At 55.2% G+C, this 14,340-nt stretch overlaps 1 protein-coding gene across 1 annotated transcript in view; it reads left to right on the top strand.

Annotated features, from left to right (window-relative positions):
- Positions 1-14,340, top strand: part of CACNA1E (calcium voltage-gated channel subunit alpha1 E) — a 96,279-nt gene that overhangs the window by 20,975 nt on the left and 60,964 nt on the right. Inside the window, exons 4-7 of the mRNA XM_071751451.1 lie at positions 6-145; positions 9,511-9,614; positions 10,514-10,666; positions 10,927-11,108. Coding sequence (XP_071607552.1) covers positions 6-145; positions 9,511-9,614; positions 10,514-10,666; positions 10,927-11,108 — 579 coding nt within the window. The remainder of the gene's footprint in view (positions 1-5; positions 146-9,510; positions 9,615-10,513; positions 10,667-10,926; positions 11,109-14,340) is intronic.

Consider the following 14,340-nt stretch of genomic DNA (forward strand, 5'->3'; position numbering starts at 1 on the left):
GGCAGGAGAAGACGGAGCCCTACTTCATTGGGATTTTCTGCTTTGAGGCTGGGATTAAGATCGTGGCTCTGGGCTTTGTTTTCCACAAGGGCTCGTACCTGCGCAACGGCTGGAACGTCATGGACTTCATCGTGGTGCTCAGCGGGTGAGCCTGGGGCTGGGGCACGAGGGCTCATCCTGGGGGGGACACGAGCTCCAGGACCAGCACAAGGCCCTGGTTCCCTGTTGTCAGTGGTCCCTGTTCTCTCTTCATCCCAATGAGGATGGTTTTCCCCTGCTGGAGGCTTCTGTGTTGGCTTTGCTGCGGGCAGGTAATGGGGGAAGAAAGTGTCCCATTGGGTGATGGAGGGCTGGCTCTGAGCTTTCCTCAGCTGGTGGCCTGGCATCTGTCACCCATCTGGGCACGTGGTGAGGTGGGGGTGGAGTTGGGAGCACAGCACATCGGTGTGGGAGTCCAATGAGCACCTTGATGTGGTTTGGGAGAGGTCTTGGTAAAAAACTCCGAGGGGAGGGAGAGAATGTCCTCTTGCCTTCCCAAGAACTTTCCAGCCTTTGCTTGGTGCCAGAATTTGGGAGCAAGGTCCGTGAGGGGCTGTGCTCCGTGTGATGCATGCTCAGCATCCCCTGGGGGAATTGTGCACGTTCATCATGGGTGCTGCTTGTGTCACTGTCAGTGTCACCTGCCAGGGAGGTGGCCCAGATTTGAGCTCTCCTCGTGGTGTGATGGGCTGTGCTGGTGGCATGGGAAGGAGCAGGGGCATTTGGGCTTGTGTTTGGTCAGCACTGATGGCTTAGGGAGAAGCCCCAGTGTGTGGGAGGCAGGTGGGTGCCTGCAGGCACAGGGGGGTCCCAGGGATGAGGTGCCTGGATTGTGGGGTTTTTGCACTATGATGGTAACACCACGTTCCCAGTGGCCAGTTTGAGCTGTCCAAGCAGATGGTTCCTGTGGATCTCTGAGCATTTCATGGACTCTGCTGGGTGCAGAGCAGTGGCAGGGTTGGGCAGGAAACTCAGGCACAGGAGTCAGGTGCAGGACACCTGGGGTTTGCTGCACAACCTCTCCCTTGGCTCACAGCCTTCTCCTGGCTGGTAGCACAGTGTGGGTCATGACACTGGGTGGCTTGGGGAGCTCTGCTGACCATCTCCTGGCATGGGCATCCTCTGGGAATGCCAAGGGGGAAGCACTGGGCTGGGAGCAGGGTTTGGCCATGGATCTCTCCCTGCTGACAGTCTGGTGCTGAGTCAATGCTGAGCAGTTCTCACTGGGTGAGCCTCACCACCTCCTTCCCGTGCCACTCCAGGCCCTGTGCCAGGGAATCCGTGGTCCGTGAAGGGCTGTTCATGCCAGGAGGTGCCTGGGTGCAGGCATTGCAGCCCTCTGGGGGCTGCTTCACCACCCTCTCCCCCTCACTCACATCCTGGTGTCAGCTCCAGCAGCCAGACGAAAACCTCCCCACGAGGATCCCTGTGCTCCTGGCACCAGTCAGCATGGGCTCACCAGGGGTTTTTGAGGCAAATTCTGTTGTTTGATGGGCGGCCTAGCAGATTTTCTCCCCAGATTGTTTTGGGGGACCAAGTTGTCATCTCCTGCCCAGCCCTCAGCTCCTGGCCTTGCTGTGCAGTGCTGGCAGAGCTGCTGCTCCTCGGAGCCGTGGTGGTGCCTCCCTCGCGAGCAGCTCTTCGCCTGTTTGATCTGCTGAATTCTTGGCAAATTTCTGCAGCAAATAATCCCTGGCTGGCAAATGACTTGCCAACAGCTTGTGGGGAGAGGGTTTGCACTTGGCGGTTCAGGCAGTGTTGGTTGTGTAAGGCGGGTGGTGGAGCCTGCACCAGGGAAGGGTGTGGGTTCGGGATCCTCTTACGGATTGAAGCTGCGTTTGGGAACAGTGTGAGTGCCTGGGCAGAGGCTGTCGAGCTGTTCGTTGGGGTTTTGCTGTCTCTTGGCAAGAGGCAGTGGCTGTGGTGGAGGGGGTGTTGTGAGCATCAGGGCTGTAGGGTAGTGCTCTCCTCTCCTTGGGATGTGCTGACCTGTTTGGGATGCTGAGGCATCCCATGGACCACAGGTGATATCTGTATGAGCAGAACCTAGCTCAGGATCCAACCCTGATGGCTCCAGAGGGATCCAGAATCATTCCCTTGTCCCTCCAAGGGTGACACATGGTATTACTCTTCCTTTCTTGATTTTTTTTTTTTTTTTTGCCACGTGTCTGGTGGGAGAGGTGCTTAATGCAGGTGGCTTCACCCTGAGCCCTGGGGTACCCCAGGTACACTCTCCGTTGTGTTAATTAGCTTGATGAGAGGCTGCTGCCTTGAGTAGCCCCTGGGACCTCATGCAGGAGTGGATGGCACTGACTTGTGTCCAGCTGGTGTTTGCTTCTTGTGTCAATACTTCCAGATGTTTTCACCTCAGTGGAAATCAACTCCCACCCAAAGCTCTCTGGTGCTCAAGCTGCCACCAGGGAACCAATCGTCACAATTTGTAAACTCTTTCTGTTTATAACCTCTGCTTTCCAGATCATTACTGCTGCCTGAAAAACCAGCTTGTTCTCCCCTGGCTAAAAATATTTTTTCTCCCAAAATACTCATGAAATACCTTCCCTCATCCAGAGGCAGAGCTGGGGAGGGTCTGTGCTCCCTTGGGACCTGGGGGTGCTCACCTTGCCTGTGCATGGACCGGACCTGGCCAGGTGCTGGGCTCATGGCCTGCCTGATGCAGTGTGTCTTGGTCAAAAAAAAAAAAAAAAAAAAAAAAAAAAGAGGAAAACTGCTCAAAAATGTTCAGAAAGGGCAGCAGGTCCTCTCAATCAGGGGTCCTGAGAGGGAGAGGTTGAAGGAGCTTCAGCCATCAGCAACTGGAACATCAGCTCCGTGGGTGCAGTCGGTGTAACTGAGAGACCAAGCATCCTGACCCAGTCCTACCCCCTATTTGAAGGAGTTGATGAAAAAAAGGGTTAAATTCCCCTCTGCAAATATGCAGGTGGGTGTGTGCTTCACACACTCCACTGCCTGAGCATCGCAGCACCGTGTTGGCTTTTTTTTATAGCAGTTGCAGCAGTAATACAATAACACATTACGTGTGAGGTGAAGGGGCGGGTAACGCTTCTAACAACCAGGGGGAGAAAAAAAAGAAGTAAAAATGGAAATCTAAAGGCCCTTGTGAAGTTGTGCTGCTCAGGAGCCAGGGAAGCAGCTGCTGTAAAACCAGGATAAATACACCGGGGCCACTAAAGGAAAGAGCTGGCGTCAGGGGTTTCTGGAGGATTTAATAACAGCCACTACACCTGGCTGCCTTTTGTGAAGCCCTTGGGCACTGTGGTTTTCATTAAGGAATTGTTGTGGAGTGGAGCATGGCCAAGGGGAGGCAGAAAGGAATGATGGCCAACAGTGCCTGCCTTGCCCTCACCAAACCCCGAGCTTTGCATCGGGAGCCTGGGGACAAGGAGGGCAGGTGGCTGCTCACTGTGGTCCTGCCTGGATTTTGGGATAAGTGTCCTGGAAAGTGCTCAGTGCCCTTTTAGCAATCCCCAGGGGCAGAGGTGAGGCTGCTTTGCCCTCTGGTATTTAGCACACCTTGAGCAACCCAGGTTCTGTGCTGCTTAGGTGGTCCTTTTGGTCCTGGAGGTCCAGAGATAGATGGGGAGAGTCCTTGAACAGGCACTGGCAGCAGCTGTGAGCAGGAATATTCTTATCATAGACTCTTAGAATCATTTGGGTTGAAAGGAACCTTTAAAGGTCAACTAGCTCAACCCCCCTGCAGTGAGCAGGGACACCTCTCACTAGACCCACTCAGAACCCCATCCAACCTGGCCCTGAATGTGTCCAGGCATGGGGCAGCCACAGCTTCCCTGGGCAACCAGTGCCAGCATCTCACCACCCTGAGTGTAAAAAATTTCTTCATTATATCCAGTCTGAATCTAGATACAAAATCTCTTTCTGTTTGAAACCATCACTCCCTCATCCCATCCCTCCAGGCCCTTGTCCCAAGCCCCTCCCCAGCTTTCCTGGAGCCCCTCCAGGCACTGGAAGCTGCTCCAAGGGCTCCCCAGAGCCTTCTCCTTCTCTTCCCCAGGCTGAACACCCCCAGCTGTCTCAGGGGTGCTCAAACCCCAGATCATCTGCATGGTGCTGAGGTTTGGGGTGCCTGGCATGGCAGGTGTGGGTGTGTGAACCTGGGCTCTGCCCCTGCCTTGTCCTGATGGAGCAAGGACAGTGCAGCTCCGGGCAGGGAAACCTGGGGAAGCAGATACAAGGCTGGGGAGAACAAATGTTATGTTGAGGCACAAGAGCAGCTTCCACACACAGTTATTCTGCTGGAAGCTGTGCCAGTAAATCTGTGCTCTGCTGTACCAGGACAGAGACAGCCCTGAGTCCAAAAGTTAAGCTCAAATACTTTGATCACCCAGACAAGACTTTTTTTTCTCCTTTTCATTTCTCCTTTCAGGAGAGAACCAGTCTCCAACCTGATGTCTCCCCTCTCTCCCACCCCTTTCCCAGCTCTTTCCTTCCAGGACAATTAGTAAAGTGTTTGGTCTTTCGTTTGGATGAATAATTAATCCCCTGGCTTTGTGAATGATTCATGTGCCATATGCCACACCAATGGGATGTGCCTGAGGTTGGCACCTGGCACAAAGGGCAGAGCCCTCTCCCCAGGGAGGGGAAGGGGTGGGTGGTGAGGGAAAAGCCCCTGGTGGGGTGTGAGAGGCCATGGGGTGACCCCTGGGCAGGCAAGTCCAAGGCTCTGGCTTTGTGTCCGAGGGGAAATTTCCCTTCTCCAGTCACAGGATCCAGCCCACATCAGGTGCTTTGCCCCTTCCTTCTTGGGAGACCTTAGAGCACCTCCCAGTAGCAGAAGGGGCTCAGGAAAGCTGGGGAAGGACTTGGGACAAGGGCCTGGAGGGATGGGACGAGGGGGAGAACATTTATCTGATTGAAAGAGGTGAGTCTGAGTTCATGGGGCTTGTCCATGAAGAGGTGGCCTTGAAGACCATTTCATCCCCCTGCTGAAGGCAGGTTTTGTCAGCACCTCATAGGGAGCCATTGCTGCCTGGTTCAGGGCTTCTTGAAGCTGCCAGGAAAAATGGAATCAGCAGCTTTGCAGCTGTGCCAATCCATTTGTGTCACGGCCCCAAAACCTAGAAAGAGCAAAAGAAGGTGCTGGAGGCTTTGAGGTTGCTCTGAACTGTGCCATGGGCATTTGGACCTGGTTCATGTCCCTGTCCCTTGGTATCCCCAAAGCAGGATCACTGTGCTCCGTGGGGGCATCCTCAGGGTGGGTGACCCAGTCCTGCTGGCCCCATGAGGAGCAAAGTTTGGACCCCAGTGTAGGCTCCTGGACCCAAGAGCCCAACCTGCTGCTCGTGATGCTGTGAGGAGAAGGCAGGGATTGAGCGACCAGCAGAAAAGGGCAAGAACGGGGTAAATTCATCAGGTAACTTACTTTCCATGAGCTGTTTGACCAGTGTATTAATTATGAAGAAGTCTCCCCCGTCGAGTCGGGTGGCAGTGCAAGCCTTCAGGGGCCTTTCCACTTAATTATAAATGCTAATTTTACACATCAGCCAGCCAGCCAGCATCCTGCCTGCCCCAGATTCTGAGCTGAGGTTATCCTGTCTCGGCCCCATCCCTCCCTCCTCCCTGCAGACCTTGGCTGGGAAGGTTTTTCTGCAGGTGCCTCTGAACCTGGGCTCCCTGCTGCTGCTGGGCATGGGATGCAGAGTTTGGGGTCAGTGGTGGTGGGTGAATAACCCGAGGGGTTTATTCATTCATTCTGGGGGTCTGATCATTCTGGGGGTTCAAACCTTGGCTTGGGGTTCATGGTGCAGCACACCCCGAGCTGGGGGTGCTGTCCCCAAGGGCTGAGGCTGGGGGGAATGGCTGGGGACACGGGGGATGCTCTGTGGGGGGTGTTGGTGCCCAGATTTGGTGCTGGTTTTGTGCCAAAGGGTTCTGCATGGGCAGGGTCACTGCACACATTGCTCCTGCTTTGCTCTGCTAATTCCCAAGTGCAGAGAGAGTCATCATTCTGAATGGGATTATTTCTTATTTTCAGGACTTTTTGTGTGTGTGTGTGTGTGTGTGTGTGTCCCCTCACCCCCCCCAAAAAAGGGAAAAAGCAGCCCCTGTGTGCAGGGCTCCAGGTGTAGGTGAGGTGTGTGCTGAGCACCCAGCCCCAGCTCGCCCTGTGCTCCCCAGCCTCTCAGGGAAGGAAAACAGAGTAATCATCCTGGTTGCAAACACAAAGCAAAGGATTATTATTTTATTTTTTTTTTTCCCCTCTGAAAGCTTGTTTTTGTCTGCTGGTGATTGCTCACTATTCAATTATACTTTGGGCATTAGCATGTATTTCCCATCATGCCCCCTCCCTCATTTGCATTCTTCCAATAGCTCTTCTCTGCTCTGTTCCCCACCTGAAGTGTCTTCCCTCCTTCCTCCGAAGAAGTAAAAGTAACCCCTTTGCCTGTGTGACCTATAAAAACGCCTTCACTTTCCTTTTTTTTTTTCCCCCCCCCCTTCTTCTTTTTTCCTCCGGTACATATGATGAAAAGCATGAGATCACTGGGATTTTTATAGCCCAATCTGGCAGCTTTTTCAAATAACTTGGATGGTGAGGTGTAATTTTAGTTTGGGTCCTTGCCTAAAAATAAAGAATAATTATTAGCACATCAGACGTGGATATTGTAAGTGTTCAGAAAGGGTTTAAATTGTTCTGGAGGTACTGGAGCTGCTGCCCTGTGTCAGCACAAAAGTCTGTTGTGGCCTGAGTCCCAACTCTGTGCTCTGCAGCCTCGGGAACTGCAAGACTTGTCAAGAAAAAAATCAGAAATGGGTCATGCTGGGTGATGGTGATACGGGTGGGTCTCTGCAAAAAAAAAAAAAAAGGAAAAAAGGCATTATTAGAGCAGTAAACAAGCAATTAAGAGGTGAGATGCTGAAGACCAAAGCAGGAGGGTGTGTTTGGAGTGTTGTATTTTATTTATTGTCACAGTAAGGTGGTGGTGGTGCCTGTGCATGCTAGTGGAGCCTGGCTGTCAGGGAGAGGTGATGTCTGACGGCCTTGGGAAAGGCAGGCAAAAGCCATCCTTGCATGCCCAGGAGCTTGCTTGGCTGTTCCCAGCCACTTAAATCAGTTTCAAGGTGGTTGAGGGCTGTTCAGACCTTGCCCACAGGCCCTGGGGGTGCCTGGGGCTCTGGGATGGATGGATTTGCTGAGAGCAGCACAAGGATGTGCAGGCACCTATTCGATAGCAGGGGGTGGGGGGACAATTATCATTCTGGTGTTGGTGGGAGGACACACCTGCAAGGCAAAAATCTTCCCCTGGTGATCTGTCCAAACCCCCTTCCAAAAAGCTCCTGTGTTGTCCCCTGTCCCCCAGCGGGGACAAGGAGCATGTCACCTTGCCACAGAGGAGTCCCATTCTTAGCAGCTAATTTAGAGCTCTGGGAAGCAGTGCCCTGGAATCTCCTGAACCTTGCCTGAAGGCTGCAGCAGCTCCCCAGCCCTTCAAACAAATCTGGGTTAGCTGAGGACTCTGCAGCCCTGTTCCCCCCCACTGCCATGGGTGGAGTGGGGGTCCTGCCCCGGGGGGCTCTGCAGTGGGGCTGGGACTGGTCGGGCTCCACCTCCGTCCATCCCACCCTGGGCCCAGGGCTGGTGCTGCTCCTGGAGAAAGGGGGAAGCTGTCAGTCCTGCTCTGCTGCCAGCAGCATTCCAGTTTGGCCATTCCAGGTGCTGGGCTCACACTGGGAAGCCCTTGGTAGAAGAGCTGGAGTCTGCATCCAGCCCAGGAGCATCCCTGCTCTCCTGGAGATGCTCAACCCCATCTGGGATTGGTGCAGGGGCTGCAGATGCCTGTTCCTGGTCCCTCTGGGAGGCTGCTGGGATGCCAGGCACAGCAACGTCAGGAGCAGAGGCTTAGGGAGGGTCTTGGGGTCCCCAGGGCAGTGTTGGGCACAGCTTGTTCTCTACACTGGTGTTTTGAGGAGCTCTGGCTTCCCCTGCTCTTGCCCGCAGGTTGTGTGGAGGAGCTGAAAGCAGCTGTGTCCTCCTCTCTCCCACACTGCCAAGTGGCTGTGATTTATCACACCTGTTGGTTGGGGGTTACAGCCCATTTAACCCCAACCTCTGGCTGCTCCAGACTTAACTTTTAAGTCCCTTTTCTGCTTTCCCATCACCCCTGGGGTTAGAGGGAGCTGGTCAGGGGCATGGAGACAAAAGGAAAGTGGCATCAAGGGTAGAAGGTCCCTGTGTATCCTGGGGATAAGCATCCTGATGGATGGGTGATGCATCCCAGCTGCTGCCAGGGCCAGGCTTTGCAGCCAGCCTGGGGCAGGGAGGGAGAGGGAACAGGGATTGGGATAATTCCTTGTGCTGGTGGGAGAGTGTTCCTGCTGCTGGGGTATCCTAGGAAGCCCCGGCACCTTTCTGGAGGGGCAGGTTGGTACCTGCTGTACCTCGGGGAGAGGGGGAGAGAAAGAGTCCTAATTGCTCAGCACGCCAGAGAGCTGCTCTGGCCTGTAATTAGATGAATTAGTGGAACAATGACCCAGTTTCCCTCCGTTTTTTGGACTGCTGCAACCAGCCCTGAGGTTGCTGTCCTGCTTCCCCCCCTGTCCCCTCCTCACCCATCTCTTGCCTCCTCCACCTTCTCTTCCTTCTCCTTGTTCAGCACCCCAGTGACCAAGCTTGGATGGGATGGGAGGTGATGAGCTCTGGCACTGCCATCTGTGTTCCCACAGCTCTGCCAGTGTCCCCAAGCTGTGCTGTCCCATCCCCCCAGCATGTACAGGGGGTCCCAAGTATCCCCACCGCTGGACTCACTGTCCCCAGGCTCCCTTCTGCCCCTATTTGTTTTCCAGAGATGGGCTTGGAAAAAAAAAATCCATATGTTTTAAAAGCAAACCTCTGGAGTCCTTCCTTGTGCATTCTGGTTGCCTTCCAAGGTCATCAGACTTTTATGACTATAGATTTTTGAATGTGTGAGGTTCTTGACTTCTTTTGGCAATCCCAGAGATGGGACTCTGAGGAAGCTCTGTGGGTGGGGAAAGGCAGAACGGGCTGGAGCTGCTGCCAGGGGAGTGAGGTGGCTGTCAGGACACCGTGGGTGACCAGCAGAAGAGTAAAGTGACCACCAGAGGAGCAGCCCCCATCTCTGGGGGGACCATCTCTGCCTGAAGGGTGTTTGAGCCCATCACTTGTGCTGAGCATTGACTGCATGGCAGGGGTGCTGCCCAGCCCTGTGGGGCAAGGTTGTCCCCAGCCTTCCTGGGGTGTGTGGGTGCTGCCAAGGCTCGGTGGCCCCTGGGTGGCTTTGGCTGGCCAGAACAGCCCATGAAGTTTGATGCCAGCATCGAGCTGTTCGTGCTGGCCCGTGGGCTTTGAGAGGTGTGTAATGTCTGTACCATGGACGTGGTTCTCCTCGTGGCTCCCTGCAGCCTGGTGTGAGAACGTGGCTCCTGGGTGTCCCGGGGCTCTGCCCGGGGTGACTCTGCTCTCTCCCTGTCTGCCCACAGCATCCTCGCCACCGCTGGGACACACTTCAACACCCACGTGGACCTGAGGACTCTGAGGGCCGTGCGTGTGCTCAGACCTCTGAAGCTCGTCTCGGGCATCCCCAGTAAGTTGGGTGCTCCTGGTCCTCCCCCCGGGGTGTCCTCATCCATCCCTGATGTCCTTCCAAGGGACAGGGGTGTCCTTGTGCCACCTTGGAGATGCCAGGCACAACCAGGGGGAAGGGAGACAAGCTTCCCCAGGTAGTGGGGATCACACGTGGGGTTGGGCTTTCTGCACGGGGGTGCAGTGAGAGGACAAGGGGCAATGGTTTCAAACTTGAAGAGGAGAGATTCAGGTTGGACATTAGGAAGAAATTCTTTCCTATGGGGCTATTGAGACCCTCTCCCAGGTTGCCCAGGGAAGCTGTGGCTGCCCCATCCCTGGCAGTGTCTCAGCCCAGGTTGGAGCACCCTGGGCTGTGGGAGGTGTCCCTGCTCATGCAGGGGGTTGGAACTGGATGAGCTTTAGGGTCCCTTCCTACCCAAATCTATTCTATAATCTTCCCAGCCAGCCCTTGGGTGGCCTGCAGGGGAGGGGACTGTTGGATGGCAGCATTTTGTGTCCCCAGGTGGCATTTCACCCCATCCAGCCTGCTCTGTGCTGGCACGGGGCTGGGCTCGGCGGCTCTGCTTCCCAGGCCAGAAGGCAGTGGGTGGATCCTTTCAGGACTGAGGTTTATTCAGGGGAGATTTTGGGTTTTTTTAGCAAGATTTTATCTGCCGGCATGAGGATATATAAAGAAACCAGGCTGCTGCTGGTGCTGCTCCTCCTGCCCTGCAGCCTGGCCCCCTTGCCCCTCTGGGGATGGTGCTGTCCTCTGGGGTCCTCACCTCTGGGGATGCTCCAGGCTGTGGTGGCCTCCTGCATTTGTCTGAGTGCTGTTCCCCCTCTGCTCACCCTGGGGATGGCCTTGCCCTTGTGCAGCACCACGCTGAGCTGTGCTCTCCTCTTCTCCCCTCCCAGGCCTGCAGATTGTGCTGAAATCCATCATGAAGGCCATGGTGCCTCTCCTCCAGATTGGCTTGCTGCTCTTCTTCGCCATCCTCATGTTTGCCATCATTGGCCTGGAGTTCTACAGTGGGAAGCTGCACCGAGCCTGCTACACAAACAATTCAGGTGGGGAGAAGGGCCCTGAACCTGCTTTGCATTCGTTGGGTGGAGAACAGGTGGGATGAGTGCCTCTTGCCACTGGAAGGATCTGAGAAGGTCCCACGTGGAGCTTCGTGCATCCCTTGGTTGTGTTCAGGGTGTCCCAGTTTCTTAGGGCAGCAGTTGATGTGCAGCCAGGGCTGGTCCCAGGGGTGTCCCTTTCTCTGCCCCAAGTCCATCTGCACTCTGCCCCTTGCCTCTCTCTTACCTCTGTCGTGTGCCTGCAGGTGAACTGGAGGAGCTGGACCCTCCCCATCCCTGTGGAGTGCAGGGTTGTCCCCCGGGCTACGAGTGCCGGGAGTGGATCGGTCCCAACGATGGGATCACTCAGTTTGACAACATCCTCTTTGCTGTGCTGACTGTCTTCCAGTGCATCACCATGGAAGGCTGGACCACAGTCCTGTACAACGTGAGTAGTGCTGCTCCGGGGCTTCTCTGAGCAGCTGGGCGTGGGGAAAGGGAGCTGGAAATTAGATTTCTGTGCCCTGGAAGCCTGTGAGGTGCTGAATTTCCTTTGGGATGGGGTGGGTTGTTCCCATCTGGGCACAAGACAGGGGATAGAGAGGCCTGTTCTCTGTCTCTGGGCAAAGGGGCTCTAAGGCCTCGGTCCCCAGCTCCAGGCTGGGTGTTGGAACCATCACAGAGAGCAGAACCTCATGGGTACAGGCTGCAGCAAACCTGGGCATGGGGAGCAGGGTTGCATCCTTCCTCCCCTCCTCCTCCTCCTCCTGCTGTGCTCTCTGGGGCAGCTCTGTGGGAGTGGACGTGGTTGCTGGGCACTGTGCAGCTGCTCTCCCTGGGCACCAGGTGATGGATGTGCTTGCATCCCAGCACCAGCCTTGGGAAACCCCAGGGCTGGGCTCAGACCCCTTCCCCCCGGGCTGGGGCAACATTTTGGGTTCTGACAGAGAGCTTGAGACCCTTTGGTATCTGTTCTGTGAACATCTGTGGGTGCTGGTGGAGCTGGACTGGGTTCCTGTGGTTTGCAGCCACTTGAAAGTGGCCAATGCCTGAGCCCTTGGAGGGACAGAGGGAGCAGCTGGGAGGCAAAGCTGGAAGCACGATAGAAACCTGCAGGTGATCCCAAAGCACAGGATCATTGTGGGTGATGCTCTACTTTATGGGCTAGAAGCAACTGTGCCAGTTATGCTCCCAGCCTCGGCTCAGCATCAATTTTGGTGTCATGGCCCCAGGAATGACATAAAAACATTCCCATAACTCCTGGAGATTTGCAGAGTGGCATCGCTCTGCAGGAGGCAGCCTGCCTGCCTTGTGGTGTGAAACGTGCTCTGACAGTTACCTGTTTGTCAGCAGGAAGGCTGCATTTGCACCCCAGATGAAGGCAGAGTGTTGCCCATGTTGGGGCACCCTCCTGCTCCCTCCCTCTCTCCCTCCCAGGGTCCTTTTGGGGTGCAGGGTGGTTTGTGCTGCCAGGAAACCCATGTTGGGGTAGCAAGAGGAGAATTCTTAGCAAGGGGTTGACCTTGCCACCAGGATTTGATTCTCCTTCCCTTAAAGGAGACGGCGGTGTCTGAATCTTGATGCTTTGGTGTGGAAATTAAGCAGGATTGAACCGCCAGAGAGTTGAAACCAAAAAAAAAAAAGACCATTTCTTGGCCAGTCCTGGCATACTGATGAGATGAGAGGCTTGACTACAGCTCCTGTTGCCCAGCTACAATTGAGCCTAGCAGGAAGGTGATTTTTCCTGTCTGGCACTCTGGTTCCCCTGCCCTTAGCATGGCTGGCTGGGTGTTTCTGGCTCTCACTGCTCTGCCACAGCCCCTGTCTCCTGCCCTTTGGGGTGTCCTTACTGGGAAGGCTGGAGCTGATCTGGTCAGGGGCTGGGATTTGCCAACCCGTTCCCTGGATTTTGGGGGTGAGAGGAAAGGGAGGTGCTGCAGGACATACCTGGTGGGATCCCCTGTTCACCACCATTGCTGCTGAATCAGAGCATCTCCAGGATGGTTTGGTTTTTTTTTTTTGGGGGGTGTCATATCCCCAGTATCTAAATAATCTTCCTGGTTACAGTGAGGGACATGTGCACTGTCATGATGTCCCCAGGGATCAGGACCATAGGGTACCTCCTTTTGCTGCTCCTTTGCAATGAGCCAGCTATAACTTACCTATAATTGGAAGGATTAGGGACCTTCCTTGCCTTTTAATTGGATGAGGACCTGGGCATTGGGAGTCAAATGCTGCTGATTCACTCTGGGAGGTGGTCAGGGATGGACACTTCTCCCAGCACTGTCAGACTGTGTCCCCTGCTCCCCATGGGGCCACCAGCTAGATCACAGGGTTCCTCCAGGCTGCCAAGAAGAAGGGTGCTCCCTCCTTTCCCTGCTTGGAGGTAGCAAAACAGGCTTCTGCATTTTTTTTTTATTATTATTATTTTTAAACTGAAAAACAAGGTACACTGGTGGGGGATGTTGGCCCCAGGGGGGATGCTGGAGGAGGGTAGGGCAAGAGCAGAAAGCCACTGCTGTCACCTTTGTCACTTGGAGCAGCAAAGCAGAGCTGGATCCTGCTCCTCACCAGCATGGACCTTGCCCCCCACATGTCTTCAGTGTGGGGAAGCCTCCACTTTCCCACCCAGGTCAAACGATGGGAAACCTTGCAGAGGAGGGGGGGGTGGCAGGGAAACCTCTTCAGCCACGTCTCAAAGCCATTGCTTACTGCAGTACTCCCAGGGGTGACTGGATCATGATTTTTAAGATCCGTTTTACTGAATCTAGAAGTGTGGCTGACAGAATCCGTGAATGGCTTTGTGAAAATCTCTGGGGCCCCACAGCACTTCCCATGTGTGGGAAAGCCCTGGCTCATCCATCTGTCTCTTCAGTCCAAAGCAGGGACTGAGCAGTATTTTGCTGTCCCTGCACTGGAGCAGTTGCCCCTTCCCTGGGCTGGCTCGAGACCAAACCTGATTTCTGTAGAGACCAGAGGGAGAAGTAATGCTGGAGGAGAGGCTCTCTGTCCTACTTCTCTGCCTCTGCAGCACAGGGCAGGGGGGACAGGGTGTAGTTTTGTCATTAAATTGTCACACTGGGGTCCAGAAGGGGGTGGGAGGGATGTGCCGGGGGCTGGGTGCTCGGGGTGCCCTTCTGGTGATGGAGAGCAAACAGGAAAGATGAGCTTGAAATCCTGATTTCCTCTGCAAGCCCTCTGGGAGAGGCTGTGTTGATTCAGGGAAATTGTTTGTTTGCTTTCCCCTTTGGAGGTGCTGGGCTCCCAGGTAGCAGGGAGCTGCTGCTGCTGCTCTCCTCCTCTCCCACGCTGCCGGGGTTGAGGGGTGGGAAGAGGAACACCCGTGGCAAGTGTGGGATGGACTGGTGGGCTCTGCAGGGAGAGGTGGCATCAGCCTGCCCTGTCCTGCCCTGTCCTGTCCTGCCCCAGTACTGGGGGCTCTCCAGGGCCAGACACAGCCCCAGGTTCCTCACCAGGATCCTGCTCCTGGGTCAGCAAGGACACAAAGGGGATGGGAGGAGGAGGAGGAAGGGGGAGTGAGAGCATCCCGGAGGTGAAGGAGCTGCCTGGCAGGAGGGGATGCATAACCCCAGGGGCTGGGAGGAACTGGGAGGAACTGGGTTTGCAGCAGGCATGGCTCAGCTGCAGGCACCAGGAGTCTGGAACTTGGGGTCTCCTGA

Source organism: Heliangelus exortis, chromosome 8 (assembly GCF_036169615.1).
Source record: "Heliangelus exortis chromosome 8, bHelExo1.hap1, whole genome shotgun sequence".
NCBI lineage: Eukaryota > Metazoa > Chordata > Aves > Apodiformes > Trochilidae > Heliangelus > Heliangelus exortis.